The 15,491-nt window shown below is 41.2% G+C and overlaps 1 protein-coding gene across 2 annotated transcripts in view; it reads right to left on the bottom strand.

Moving 5' to 3' along the window:
- The window catches only part of LOC143353978 (protein groucho), a 226,791-nt gene that overhangs the window by 169,103 nt on the left and 42,197 nt on the right, over window positions 1-15,491 (bottom strand). For both annotated transcript variants that reach the window (XM_076787617.1, XM_076787616.1), the window contains exon 2: window positions 4,638-4,735. In XM_076787617.1, the coding sequence (XP_076643732.1) occupies window positions 4,638-4,735 (98 nt within the window). The remainder of the gene's footprint in view (window positions 1-4,637; window positions 4,736-15,491) is intronic.

Below are 15,491 nucleotides of genomic sequence, written 5' to 3' on the forward strand. Positions count from 1 at the left end.
GTGGGTACAGTGTTAAGCATTATCATTGAAAAGTGCTCGTCGAGGGAATACGACGGGGTGTCCGGTGGGGCGGCCAACGAAAAATCAAGCTTGTTCACGGAAGAGTTGGTGTGCATGGAGTGCGAAATTGGCTACTTTCTGACCGTCCCGTGCGGATTGCGAACGCGTCGAAATGTCTGCAGGCTGCTCACGTAGGTGTCTCGCTTGTATTCATGCATGTATGTACACAACCCCGGGGGCCCCCGGTCTCTTTTCCCGCGAGCGTCCCCGATCGGCATGCAGCCGTCCCGCCGTGTCGCTGCGACACGAAACAGCAATTTAAGTTTCCGTCGACGGGGTAGAAAATCGTGCGGCACGTGACGTCGCGAATTAACACGTTAAAGGGTCGGGACATAAATTAACGTGTCAAGCCGACCGATAGGGATCTCGTCAGCAACGGCGCTCGCGCGGACCGGCGAAAATCGTCGAGGCAAACGCACACGAAGAAAGTTCTTCTCTTCCTTATCGAGCAACTTTCCCCGGTGCACGGTGGTTGCGTGCAAGATCCTATCGGCCGATTACCCCTCTGTATTCGCATGCTTGTTACGTTTTTACGACGTTGTATATTTCGAATGGCCGGCCGCGCGCCGCCTCGTGTTCTCGACGAGCTCCCACGAAATGTTCTCTCCCGATGCTCCTCCTCGTTGCTCGACTCTTCCCGCGGGTTTACTACTGGCTCGTTGCAAATATCTGGATGCAATTCCCCTCGAATTACAACGTAGCCGACCCGTGCAGGAAGCGACTCGTTCGATCGAATTCGCATCCGTTTCGGCGCGAGTCGGTCTCGCGTGCAGGAAATGTCTCTCTTTCTCTCTTCTTCTGTGTGTGTGTGTGTGGCAAGAAAGATTGCAAATGAAATTCAATTATTTATCCTTGTATACAGAGCGTACACGGGCTGGTACGAGTGGACGTAAAACAAGACACCATAAAGATTTTTTCGATTGATGCTCCTCGTTTTCGAGAAAATCGAACTTGCGCGTTCTGCGGTTACGCGTGCTGTCGAACAGAGATTGGCTGACGCGTCTGATCATGGCCGGCCAATTCTACTTCTGCCAATGCAAGGACGCGCGAATCCGGGCAACTTTCAAACCCGATTTTCTCGAAAACGAAGCGCCAATCGAAAAAATGTTATTCGTCTTTTTTATCACTTATTTTTGCAGGTGAAATTGAATAGTATCTTTAGCTGACCCTCTTCCTCCACCTCTACTATGCATTTTTCTTTTCCATACGCTGTCCTTAGCGTCCGAAACTTTCACCCTTCATTACACAAGTAAATATCACGTCAAAGTGCCACGAATATGTTTGTCAAAGTCAAATAATAAGTTAATGAAAAATAAAGAAGTTCTGTTCTAGTTCTATCGGCTAGATATTCGGGACATATAGTGATTTCTCACGGTAGATTTCAAGAACTCAGAATTTGATCTGAGATTTCTTTTTTGACTGTTTTATGAAACGAAGAGAAACACTATGTTTTGGGACAAGCTACTATAAGTGATTTGGTATTGAAAATATGACTGGCACATACAGTGACTCCCACTAATATTCGGACGCTTTTAAAAATCGTATAACTTTGTTAATATTGGACCATTCGCCTTGGATGTTTGCAAGAAGTTAGCACAATTGGTTTGCTACATAAAGTGAAAAAAAATTTTTACGAAAATTGCAATTGGTCGATATTTCTGAGAAAATACTAAAAGTTATATTTTGCGACTTTTTTATGTGTACTTATATTGAAAATTTAGAAACTACGATTTGTAGATCTGTATGAATTATACATATTCTGAGAATTTCATCAAAATCGATCAACGTTACAATGAGCTACAGATGTATGAAAATGATCGCATAAGGGCGAAATTCCCTGACAAAGTCAAAATCCTTCGACTGTCGCCCTTAAGTTTTCATCGTTAAACGTTTGTAGCTCATTGCAACGTTGACCGATCTAGACGAAATATTCAGAATATGTACAATTGTTACAGATGTACATAACGTAATTTTTAAATTTTTAATATAAGCCCGCATAAAAAAGTTGCAAAATACAACTTTTAGTACTTTCTCTGCAATTTCGACCAATTGCAATTTCAATCAAACATTTATTTCATGTTATGTAGCGAATCAATTGTTCTAACTTCTCAAAAAAATTCAAGTATGATAGTATATTCCAATATTGACAAAGTTATGCGATTTTTAAGAGCGTCCGAATATTAGTGGGAGACACTGTAAGTAAAAGGCCTCCGGTGTAGATTCGACTGATCGAAATATTAGGACCTTGAATAAGTTCTCGCTGTTTCTTCAAAAATGACAGTAGCAGTACCCCGTTCGTGGAATTTCGAATGGTAACACACATGCAAGGCAGTAGTGTATCTAACCTTAAATTTCAGTGTATGGTAGTTCACTTTAGTGTAAACAAAGTAATTTTTTCTTAGTTCTGATAATGTCTACTTTTGTGCCAAATAAAGTGTATTTGCGGGGAATTTTATTGCACTACTTTATTCAAAAGAAATCTGCAGCTGAAGCACATAGAATTCTTGTTGAGACTTATGGTGACAATGCTTTGTCGGATACGACATGCAGAGACTGGTTTCGACGCTTCAAAAATAATGATTTTGAACTTGAGGATAAAGAACGTTTTGGCGCACCGAAAAAATTTGAAGACGAAAAGTTGGAGGAATTACTCGATCAAGACCGATGTCAGACGCTAGCAGAACTTGGAAAAACATTACAAGTAGATGAGTCAACTGTTTCATAACGTTTAAAAGTTTTAGGAATGATCCAGAAGCAAGGACATTGGGTAAAAGCTTTTATTTTGTAAAAGAAACAGCGAGAACTTATTCAAGGTCCTAATATTAAAAATAATTCCGGTCCGTAAATGGTTAAAATGTCAGCGTCGTACGAAAGTTATGCGCAGAAATGAAGAAAATATGACGGCGTAAGGAACGATCGATGCGTGTAAAAGTTTAATGCGGCTATATTCTTCTGCATGAAGAAAACACAATGGCGTCCGTAGCGAGCCTGGGGAAAGAGTCGTGTCCCGTGATGGAGAAAAATTGCGGGGTGAATAGCTCGTAAAGGAGCTCGAATGGCTGACTCGGACGCGTAACACGCCTGGATAGTGGATAGAGTCGAAACTGTACGGCCTTCTCGTCCTCCGGGCTATGTGCATAACTTCGGTGTGCATAGCTTCCGCTCGGACAAACAATTCTCTGCCTACATCTGTCGATTTGTCTGGCCGCTTCGCCTACGCGCCAACACGACGTTTGCGCAAACGTTTCCTAGATAAGATCCCCCCTCCCCCTACACACACCCGGTGTACACATATACCTGGGAATTGACTGCAGTCAATGAATTGCCGTCAGCGGCCATCCTTCCTCTTTCCCTCGTAACAGCCGGAGGAATACGACGCCGAAGACAAGATAACGGTTGAGAAACGAGGAATTGTTGTAACTGTTTAGTGCCGGCTTTTTACGCCCGACCATCCGTTCCCGGTATTCCAGGCTTTTTGCTTTTACGCCCGATAATCGGCTGCGATCGCGGAATGTACCCGCTGCACGTCGCTGCACTGCGATCGTTTATGCAAATTCACAGTTTCTCGGATCAATTTTCACAACTTGAATATCACGTTTCACGAATTCTCCGAGATTTTTAGGAGCTATAAAGACCAGCAGTTTATTCGTTGTACCGTGGAATTATCAGAGAAACAGATACAGTACTCGATAAATGTCCGAAATATCTATCCTCTAATTGTCCCAGAACTATCCCCACTACCGCGGGGAATACCCCGAAGCTCGAGAGAGCTCGGTTGCCAAGCAGTGTAACCGTAATACTTAAATAATTAAAAAAGAAATTTTTAAAGAAATTTTTTATTGGATTAGTAGTGGTCACACCGATGCACCCGTATCATGCTTACACTCCTCGACGTCCTCTTCTACATTCGGCAGTGGATCAAAGAACAGTGTCTCCTAGCTGATAATTGTCCCTGGCCAGACCCGTCTTTTGGACAATTATCGAGTAGACACTGTACTGATTTTGGAAAAACTGAAATTTTTGAATTGAAATACCGATTTGGTATCTTAACCTTCCTCTTGTTTTTCAAATGTTAAAAAGACATGCTGCGCGAAAAACTCTCATCCGTGTGTTTGTGCAGACGAGACGAAGCTTATCCTATTAGAGCTGACAACGAAAAGTTACGTTTTCATTTGACCTGCGCCGCACAAAGATAAATAATTTCTTTCCCGTTTGCGTTTCGTTGTACCGTTATTTATCAACGCAGCCGGGAGCACCGCTTCCGTTTAATTACCCCATAAAGAGTAATACAGCATGATCGGACACATTTTTCGTTCGTTGTAAAATGAACGTAGTCATGTACAAACACAAGAACGATCGGGAATCTCCGATAATTAAATAAGGACGGAAACCGGTCCCGATCGGGTCGAGCCGCATGTTACCGAGTCGACATTATTCGCGACGCGGACAATTATTGAATATATTATTTTCTTGACGTCGAATCGACGTTCACGGGGTGTCGCGCATTTTCGAGTAATGGGCCCGCGGCCGAGGTTGGAGGGCTTGATTAATGGGAGCATGAAAAAATAGAGATCTACCTGTGATACTGCGTCTGAAGAAAGTTGAAGTCCTCCTTGATACGATCGCACAGCTCGCCGATCGAAAATTTATATTGCTGGCCAGGTTGCGGTGGACCCTGAAACAAGAAATAAAACGAATAAGGTCAGGTTGATCCAGCGATCCGACGCGACGACAGTTTTTCATTTGTCTCGAGCTCATGGTGCACCGCCGTTCTCCTTCGCAAAAACAGTTCTCAGGGACGGCAATACCGAATTTTCACACGCGATACCGCCGTATGAAGATACGAATCGCGTGCTCCCGACCATAAACTCCGACTATTATCTCGAGCACTACATTCTACAATCGCAAATAAACAACTGAAATTACCATGTTTGCCGATTCTCCCCAAGGTAATACCTCTCAGACTCGAAATTGAGGCTCTTAACATTTTTACTGTACCCCATCGCAATACTGCTCGTTTAATCCAATCAATCGCTGCAATTAAGGCGTTCGCTGCCACGTTACCCTACTTAAGTGACGGAATTATTTCTCGAGACTTAAAACGTCAGTTCTGTGGTGATCGATAGTGTTAAAATTTGTCTCATTATCCATACAGATTGAAGATGTAATAAACATTGTAAGTACAGTGATTTTTCTCTCTATATATGTCGCCAAGGCCTGTAGGATAAACGTCGCGGAATTATCCGCACTACCGCGGCGTATACCCCGTGAAGGGCCTCGAAGCCCGAGAGGCTTCTGACGCCGATGAGTATAAGCATAACACGGCTCGGGTATGTCTTGACATAATCGAGAATTCACTTTGTTAACTCTACGGTTTCTATATTATGAAATCAATTTCTTCGATTTCGCGTGATTTTTGTGGTTGCTGAGTGAACGATCAACGTGTTAAGATATTCTCGAAGTATGTAAAAGTTTATCCCACGTTTCATATTAAAAAGTTACCGCCCGCATTTTATACGTGGAGGTGCTACGTTTTTTTCTGTCGTATACTGTAAAGGGGCCACTTTGTATTCTGTAACTTAAAACAAATTTTCCTCGATATCATTTTATAAGATATCGGCTTGTAACACTTTTAGTGAAAAACCATGCGTGCTGATATATCGATATACACATCATTAAATTATACATTTACATTTACAACTTCAGGGATTCTATGTATACTCATGATGTTGTCAGTATGTCGACATTCGTCCCCAAAGGGTTGAGCACAAATACGTAATGTGAGAATTGTTCCAAGTTAGTGTAGCAATTACTCGTGCCCTATAGAAAACAGTCCCGTGCGAAGGGTTAAAATTTAGGTCGGTACCCCTACCATAAGGGTAGTTATAAGGTGTGCAGGTTAACGAACTATGCTTTATTTCTTTTGTTCTAATGAACAAAAAATTACTAAAAAATTCATGAACATTCTATCTAATAGTACACACGACCGTGAATTATTTCAGAATTTTTGATTGCAAAATCGATTTTTATAAAAATCCGCAAGCATAAAATTGCCGATTTTATAATGACGTTTCCAGAGAATCGCGTTTATATTATTATTTTTTTCTTCAGATTTTTCGGAAATATATGAACATGTTTAAAAAATGGATAATCTTCAAAAATCTGAAAGAAAAGCATATTTCTCATAGAAGTGTCAGAGATACCAGTTGTACACTGTACATGTCCCAAATGCCTAGCCGATAGAAGTCCCAGAACTATCCCCACTGTCGCGGGGTATACCCATGAAGCTCGAGAGACCTCGGTCGCCGAGGAGTGTACCAAAGAATAGTATCTCCTAGCCGGTATATGTCTCTGTCAGTGCTTTGGACATATATCGAGTGAATACTGTATATGAATTCAACAGTGAGAGTAGCACCTTGTGGTATCAATAAATTTGTTTTGGGGTCACATTCTACCCACTCATCCGGCTGTAGCCTTTGACATACAATGACTCCCACTAATATTCGGACGCTCTTAAAAATCGCATAACATTGTCAATATTGGACTACACTACTTGAATTTTTTTGAGAAGTGAGAAAAAAGTATTTGATTAAAATTGCAATTGGTCGAAATTACAAAGAAAGTACTAAAAGTTGTATTTTGCAACTTTTTTATGCGGGCTTATATTAAAAATTGAAAAAGTACGTTTTGTACATCTGTATCAATCATAGATATTCCGAATATTTCATCTAAATCAATCAACGTTGATTTTAATGAGCTACAAACGTTTAACGATGAAAACTTAATGGTAAAAGTCGCAAAAGTTCGGCCTCGTCTGGGAATTTCGCCCTTATGCGATCATTTTGAAACATCTTAGCTCATTTCAACGTTGACCGATTTTGACGAAGTTCAAGTCACAAATCGTACTTTCTAAATTTTCAATGTAAGTCTACATAGAAAAGTTGCAAAATACAACCTTTAGTATTTTCTCTGCAATCTCGACCAATTACAATTTAAAAAAAAAATTAGTTTTCATATTGTTTTCGTATGGTTCAATGTTAACAAAGATATACGATTTTTAAAAGCGTTCAAATATTAGTGGGAATCACTGTAGGTCTCGTGGGAGACAAGTACTTTTCAGTGCAGCCTGGACCATCGGAATGGACCGGTATTCGCGCGATGGGTGTCCCGTTCGAGTATTTTCGAAGCGTAATCGGGCGACGTGATTGCGTACGGAACGAACGGTAATCCTTCGATGCGCCGGATGCAGTTGTCACGGCCCACGTAAGCAGCCGCCTCGAGGCGTGCATACGAACGCGAGCGGCATAAACGGCGGAAATCGTGCTGCTGCTTCGGCTTCCGTTCGCTGATTACGCCTCTAGTTTAAACGTTGCGCGCACGGTTCTTCTCTGCTGGCCAATTTCAGCTCGTAAAAGCTGCGCCGGGGACCCGAGGAAAAAAATGATCCAGGAAACACTTTGCATGGAAATCGAGACGCGCGGGCGCGCGAGGAACATTGTTCCGCGAGCTATCGAATATTTTCTCTCTCTCTCTCTCTCTCTCTCTCTCTCTCTCTCTCTTTCTATGGGGGAGAAAAGTTCCCCGTAAGTGCACTGTTGCGCCGACGCTCCGCCGAGCGTAACGATGCAACGACTGCCCGTTATCGTTTCACAGATAATCGATGCGGTTGCCAACTATATAATCATCTAGTAATCGTGGTTAATTACCGCCATTCAATAGTTATCTCTGCCAGCACTTGGCCACTTTTCGATGCAACGAATACATAGGAAGTCGAAGCTGTTTCTCTTGGTCTCGATAACTGTCGTGTTTGCCCTATGTATTAGTGAAATTCTATTTGTGTCAAACCTGCAGGCCTAAAAACAAGATTTACAAATACAATGGATTCCGGTTAATTGGGACTGCCGTTTATTTCGGACAAATCTAGAAGAAAGAAAACAAAAACTTGAACACAATACTATCGGGATAGTAAGTGACTTTGTGGGGACAAATTATCATCCGATCTCTTGTGTCCCAATTAACCGGAATCCACTGTTTATCTTCCTCCAAGCACTCTTGGAGATACTGAATAAAATAGAAAGGAAACGTTCCCAGCAAATGGTGCAATTCATATGTATTTCTATATTATATGTACATATAAACAAGGGAACTCAGCCGACCCCACAACTATAGTGGCATCGTCTTAACTGATACTATTTATCTTGAAGCTCTCCACTTCGGTGTTAGTAAATAGACTAAATAAATGGTGCGAAAGTACAGTAAAGTCTTGATCTAAGCCGAACGAAGCTACACGATCTTAGTCGGTTCGCCTATCCCCTCCACTGAGGGGCGTACCCCATGGTGGACTAAGAAGCTCGAGCCGCCTCGATCGCCAAGTAAATATCGGTGTGAACCACTACAAATCCAATTACAAAACTTCATTATTTTTAATTTATTTTTTATGGTACTTCCAGCAACTTATTCGTGGCTTTTTTCCGATTAAAATGACACTAAACACGATATAGTCATTTTTTACGTTCGGCGCGGTCAACGTGGTCACAAAATGGTAGCCCTACACGATCTATGTCACAACATGAACCCGAGGGCGATTGGGCTTAGGTGAAGACTTTACTGTATATTCTTTTTGTCTTTGATGAACGTTAAGCTACGTCCACAGTGAGGCAACAACGAGCAACCTCTCGTCGCCTCTTGTTACCGATGTTGCTTCAGTGTGGACACAACTTCACAATTTGTGTCATGGGCACACTCGGTGAACCATTCGAATGGCATTTCGTGGGTCACATAATATACCGTGGCCGGATTTAATGTTTGAACACCCTTCGCATTAGAAGACATTTTTGAAATTGAACTAAACGACTTGAGTTTCTTTATGGATTTAAGGGGATTAGTTTATTAGACGATGTGTAGAGTTTTAAAAAAATGGCAATTTGCAGGAATCATAAAGAGATCGCACTAGCTCCTTTTTACTGCGAAACTTTTCGTTAAAAAGACACGAGAATAAATTTGGACTCACTTTACAGCTTGAATCCTCTACTTTCACAATTCGTCGTTTATTCTTAACTATTGCAAATATTTTTTTGAATTATAAATTATTCAAGTTGATTTTTCAACGTAAAACGCGATTCTTCTTTATAACGCAATTCTACACTACATTCTAGGTAATTCTAGCTTGGGAATAAAAAAAATTTTCATTTCAATTTTGTGTCAGCAATAACGGCCAACCGGATGTACCAATAAAAGACCGTTTCAGAAACAGCGAATAATTTTGCCATTTTTTAATACTTTTTCCCGAAAATTAGAGAATGATGTTAATATCGCTGTAAAACAACGGAATTTTTCAGTTATTAATTACTCTTGAAAGAAATGCCTGAAAAACAGTATATTTTCAGATAGTTGGTCTCCCCCCTGAAGGGGAGGTTCCGGTCTAGATCTCTGAAAAAATCGAATTTTTTTTTATATTTCGTACCTCGTTAATATCGAAAGGAAACTTTCCACGGTATTTATACGTAAGAAGATCATACAGTGTTTACTCGATATATGTCCACAACACGGATCTACCCAGGGACATATATCGGCTAGAAGATGCTATTCTTTGAAACACTGCCGAACGTAGAAAAGGACAGCGAGGACAGTGACCTCAATCGCCGAGGACTGTAAACATAATACGGGTCGGGTGTATAGATGTGAGACCACTACTAACCCAATAACAAAACTTCTTTATTTTTCATTATCTTTTTATAGGACAAGGAAAAAATATGTTAAAATATGTTATTTACAAGATATCGACCTGTCTCAAAATAAATGGATCACCATATATAAAGTCAAACTAAACGCATCGAATGCTGGTAATGGGAATGATACAATTCTCTCTCATTATTTTCAAGTAAAGTGTTTACTCGATATATGTCACACAACACGAGTCTACCCACAGACATACATCTTCTAGAAGATACTATTCTTTGACACACTGCCGAACGTAGAAAAGGACAGCGAAGCTTCTTGGCCGCTCACGGGGTATACTCGGCGGCAGTGAGGATAGTTCTGCGACTTTCATCGACTAGATATTTCGGACATGTATCGAGTAAAGACTGTGAATAACAAATTCCGGGAACTATAGACTGTTCTGGGACTTTTATCAGCGAGATATTTGGGACGTATATCGAGTAACGACTGTAAATAACAAATTCCGAGAACTGCAGATTGTTATTTTATTTGTTTTGTTAAAAGAAAATCCCTAAAATTACCCTATTTGTTGATGAATCTGATTTCCGAAGCGTCATCGAAAATCGTGTTCGATCAATAAAGAGCAGCCGCGTCTCCTAAAGTCAAGCTTCCTTTGTTCACCTTGAAACAGGGGCTGGGGGAGAGAGAGAGAGAGAGAGAGAGAGAGAGAGAGAGAGAGAGAGAGAGAGAGAGAGAGAGAGAGAGAGAGCATCAGAGACGCGAAGGCGGCGGTAATAGTGACGAAAATTCGGTTGCTGCTCCGGCATTTGAGAACCCGCTGGAAACCCACGCTTACCGACTTTGGCGGCAACTGTACCAGCGCCCACGACCGTAAAAGCCACATTATTACCGGTAGTACCGCTGCTACCCACCTCCGTATACCTGTCGGTAATAACGTTACGAGCGTGTTATCGATCGTTTTGCACGTCGTACCCCGCAAAACGGATACGCCACGACGGCCTCGTAAAAGCTGAAATAGTTCTCCACCGCCTCTTTCCCCGTTCACCCCCTCGCCGACACCGTCGGCCTTTGCTCTTTCGCCTCTCTTCGCCGCTCGCCATCCTTTCTGCAGTGATAAAGGGAACCGTCTGTGCACCCATATCGCGCGCGAGCTTTCCCCGCCGCGTTTGATAAAATGCCGCGAACGTAAAACGTTGATCGCGGGGGGTCCGCCGGTACCGTGAACAAAAAAATACTTTAAACAGTTACCGAATCGGCGCGGTAATTAACGTTTTAATATTTTCCAAGGCAACTCGTTAGCGCTCCGCGAGCTCCGACTGTTGAATTTGAAATCTGTTGTTTGCGTGATCGATCCATTTATAAATACAACTGGCTCGCAAGGTTTTTCAGAAAATTAATATGTGAGAGAGAGAGAGAGAGAGAGAGAGAGAGAGAGAGAGAGAGAGAGAGTGTGCGCGCGCGACGCTTGTTTGCTTTTGTCACAGGCAGATTTTCTTTTCTCTTGCGGTCACCTAATTTCTGTACAGTGAATTCTCGATAATTGTCAACAGAACGGGTCTTGCCAGCGACATATATCGTCCAGGAGATATACCCGAGCTTCGTGATCCTTCACGGGGTATAGCCTGGGGTAGTGGGGATAATTCCGCGACGTTTATCGTCCAGGCCTTGGCGACATATGTAGAGAAATCACAAGCAAAAAGCACTGGTAGAAGTTATTATGCGTCTGTTGAAATTAGTATTCGCGTGTCGTTATTTAATTTCTTGAATGCTAATTTCTGTAAGGAGACATTGTGTCATTGTTAAGATCTTACATGCCGGAATACAATTCTAATGACATTAAAATCACCAACGGATGAAATTTCTTTTTAATTAATGGACAGAGAGTTATACCAACCCATTAAACCCCAGTGAATTATACAAACAATGATCTGACGGTAACAATATTCACTTTGAATACGTGGGATGTTGTTGGAACCACTAATAAATTAATTAACCGAATAGGTTATGAAAGAGAAGACCTTGTTAACAAGACATCTGCGAACTTACAATAGAATTACTGTATAAATTTCAATTATTTTCTCATTTAATATAAATTATGGACATTCACCGAGAGGTGTTCCTTCACTGAACAGGTTGAACTACATTAAATTTATTTAAAAGTTCGTGTTATATAAAGGTCGGAGTGTTAAGTGCATTCCTTACAGCCGTTTCAGCCTGTTTCCATAAAAATTCAAAATTTTGGATTGCGCCCTAAACCCTGCGGGAAATTGGCTGCGAAATCGTAACGGAAAAGTTGAACATAAACCGTTGAAAATAAAAAATGTTTTGAGAATTTATTGTAACTACTGCATGAAACCAATCTTGTTGAATCGTTAGTACGATTTTACTACACTGCTGAAGTAAAACAACTATACATAAAGAAGTCATAAATATGTGCTCATCCTATTTTCGAAAACCTAATATGTATTACTTTACTGCTGAGTACACCATGAGTATGCTACCTTATAACACCATACCAATCGAATGACATTTTTAGTTGTCTTTTTTTTTTCATGAAACTTTTGTTAATCTGTTGGTGACGTTTTTCTGATTAAAACGAGTCCAAAAATGACATAATTTGGAGTCTATTGTCTTGTTCAACTGACGATTTAGTGGTACCTCGATTATCCGAACCGATTACAGTTCAATCTAAAGCGGTCTATTATTCAAACGCTTGTGTCTCTCGGATTAGTTCGGATAATAGAGGTTCAACTATATTGCGATTTAAACGAGTAAATATGATCGAATATGTGCCGTATTTCGTGTCGTTTCAATCAGAAAAGTGTCACGAATGCGTCAGCAAAAGTTCAATAACAAGGAATATCTTCTGTACGCAATACAGTGAATTCTCATTACGAGTCAGTGCCAACCTGATAATTTGGAGTCAGTGGAACTACCCACACCACGAGCTACGTGCAACACTGTATCGGAGAAAGACATTTTCACAGTCTTCTTGTCACTATCGCCTAGTAGTCATAGGCTTTATGACTCTTAGGTTTCCAGCGTGCCCTGTGTATGTCAAATGCGACGCTCGGCGACAACCTCAGATTTCGTCTAAGAGTCAGTCGCCAGAACGGCGCAACTGACTCGTAACGAGAATTCACTGTAGAGCGTTCACTCTATATATGTCCCAACTACCTAGCCGATAAAAGTCCCAGAACTATCCCCACTGCCACAGGGTATACCCCGTGAGGGGCCTTTTCTACGTTCGGCGTGGATCAAGAATAGTATCTCCTGACCGATATATGCCCCTGGCTAGACCCGTGTTTTGGACATACAGTCAAACCTGTTTTTGTGCTGTCCATTTCTATGCGATTTTTTTTTGTGCGATTTGTTTTGTGCGAATTTCTTTTATGCGGTATATGAATGCCAACGGTGTTGGCATTATAACATGTAGTATTGAATGACGTGCATTTTGAAAATTTCTCCATGTTTCAAATGAGAAATTAAATATTTTTAAAAATGTTTCCAGGTGTAATTTAATTATTTATTTGTTTGGAGAGCACTTTCTCGCTATTTCGTGAATCTTTGACATATTTTCTAAGTGAGACTTTTTTTTAACATGTAAAAAATTATTTGTTATAGCTATTTATGAAGTTTCTGAATTTTTTTGTGCGGTCCCTATCTACCGCACACAAACAGGTTTGACTGTATATCGAGTAAACACTGTACGAGTGTCTGTAATTTTAAAGGCAAAGGGTTCTCGCTCGGAGTGGGTCTCTTACGAAACGGAGCTAGCCGAACGAGCTCGCGCGATAATCGATACAGTTCTTATCAGGTTAGCGTAATATTTGCCAGTGGCTAATGCGATGGTGGACGCGAAGCCGTCGGAAGCGGTGCCGCGTGTCTTATTTGTCGCGTGTTCGCCGGTTGGCCATCGTCGGGCGAGTGCAACGGGTGGCGCGGGTGTGCGTGTGCACTTAAACGATATCGAACACGTGTAAACGCGTCGAGATACCCCGGGCATCCGGTTAACGGGCCGCCTTAAAGGCCGAGCGAGTGAACGCGAGGCTTGCAAGAATCGACGGAGCCACGCGCGCTCTGCTGATCGGCAGAATCGTTGATCCCATTTGTCCGCGCAAAGCCACCCGCGGTCAATCCAATTAATTTATTAGCTTTCGCCGCTGAGCACCCAATGCCTGCCACCACCTCTCTCTCTCTCTCTCTCTCTCTCTCTCTCTCTCTCTCTCTCTCTCTCTCTCTCTCTCTCTCTCTCTCTCTCTCTCTCTCTCTCTCTCTCTCTCTCCTCCTCTCTTTCTCACTCAGTTTCCCTCTCGCTTGCTCTTCCGTCGACGCTGTGCTTAACGGCACGTGCTTCCGTCGGTGCACATCGCGGTGGGTAATACGCGCACGGGAAGAGGTGCGATCGACTCCGATGATCGTTCTCGATTGAATGGTTTTTCCATTAAAGCGTTGCAGGCTACTGTACAACTATTCTGCTCGCGAAGGCGCGGCTTTGTTGGCTCGTGTGCACGAGAGAACAAAGATTTTCGAAACTGACGCACACTGGGTTCAGATTGGAAAATCGTGTGACATTTCCTTAAAAATTCTTAAATGTCCATCGGTCTCGAAATAGAAGACATTTATACAATTTGATATAGTCTTTTAGTGGCAATGACGGCTTAAAATTGGATTTTTGATGGACAGTGTTTTTTATCGAAAAAATTGCATTTTTTCTTTCAGGAGTTCTGATGTTCCTATTCAATATTTTCCTGTTCTCTTTTCTTTACGGTAAAGTGCGGTCTTTCATGATAGGAAACCGCTCCATACATTGAAGATTACCGTATTAACCCTTTGCACTCGAGTGGTGACTCTGAAGCACCACTAGAAATTGTCGTGGCATTATTTCGAAGAAATTACAAAAAGTATTACAAAATATTTGTTACATTACGAAATTTGTATTCAATAGATTACTAAACATTTAAAAATTATATGCAGAAATCGGATCAGTTTCGTATGAATAAAATGAAAATATTGTAAGACGGAAGACAAATTTAGTTTCAGATTGAAAATAGCGCCGAGTGCAAAGGGTTAAAGGTACTGAAAAGGTAATGCTGTATGAAAGATAACAAATTTTTCAAATTTCTTGCAATTGACAGCGATTATCTTTTAAGTCCCAAAGAATCCCGCGTTTTATCAAATTGGAATATTCTCGGCACACCTTCGTCTAAATGATCATGAAAGAGTTAATTCCCCTCTCGTCTCACTGCTAAAATTATTATTGTTTAAGCTATTAACGTTGGACGCGGTATCGCATCAATTGCTGAAACTCTGCAAGGGGAGCTGTTATTAAATTAAAAATTGAATAACCGAAATAATAAAAAATAATGGAAATCATAAAAAATGCGTTGTTGTCAATAGGGCAACTTTCAGAGGAGGCCCAAGAAACGCGTCACAAAGAAAAATTCAAGATTATGCACAAATGAAGATATGTATATTAAATGGACTACTTTTGACATCCGATCCATACATATCTAGTATTAGAACAAACTCATACCGTAAAAAAATCAGGCATTTAGAAGCAGAAGCTTTAGAATTAATAAATAATTAACATAAAAAGTGTAATAATAATAATAGTAACAATAACAACAACAACACTGTGGCAAAAACACGAGTTTTAAAAAATACCGTGTGCTAAGCGGATCACCCAGTATACTTTTTACTAAACTCACCGACTGCGCACATACAGAGAACACTTATCCAGTTTCACC

The sequence above is a fragment of the Halictus rubicundus genome, chromosome 5 (genome assembly GCF_050948215.1).
Source record: "Halictus rubicundus isolate RS-2024b chromosome 5, iyHalRubi1_principal, whole genome shotgun sequence".
Classification (NCBI taxonomy): Eukaryota; Metazoa; Arthropoda; class Insecta; order Hymenoptera; family Halictidae; genus Halictus; species Halictus rubicundus.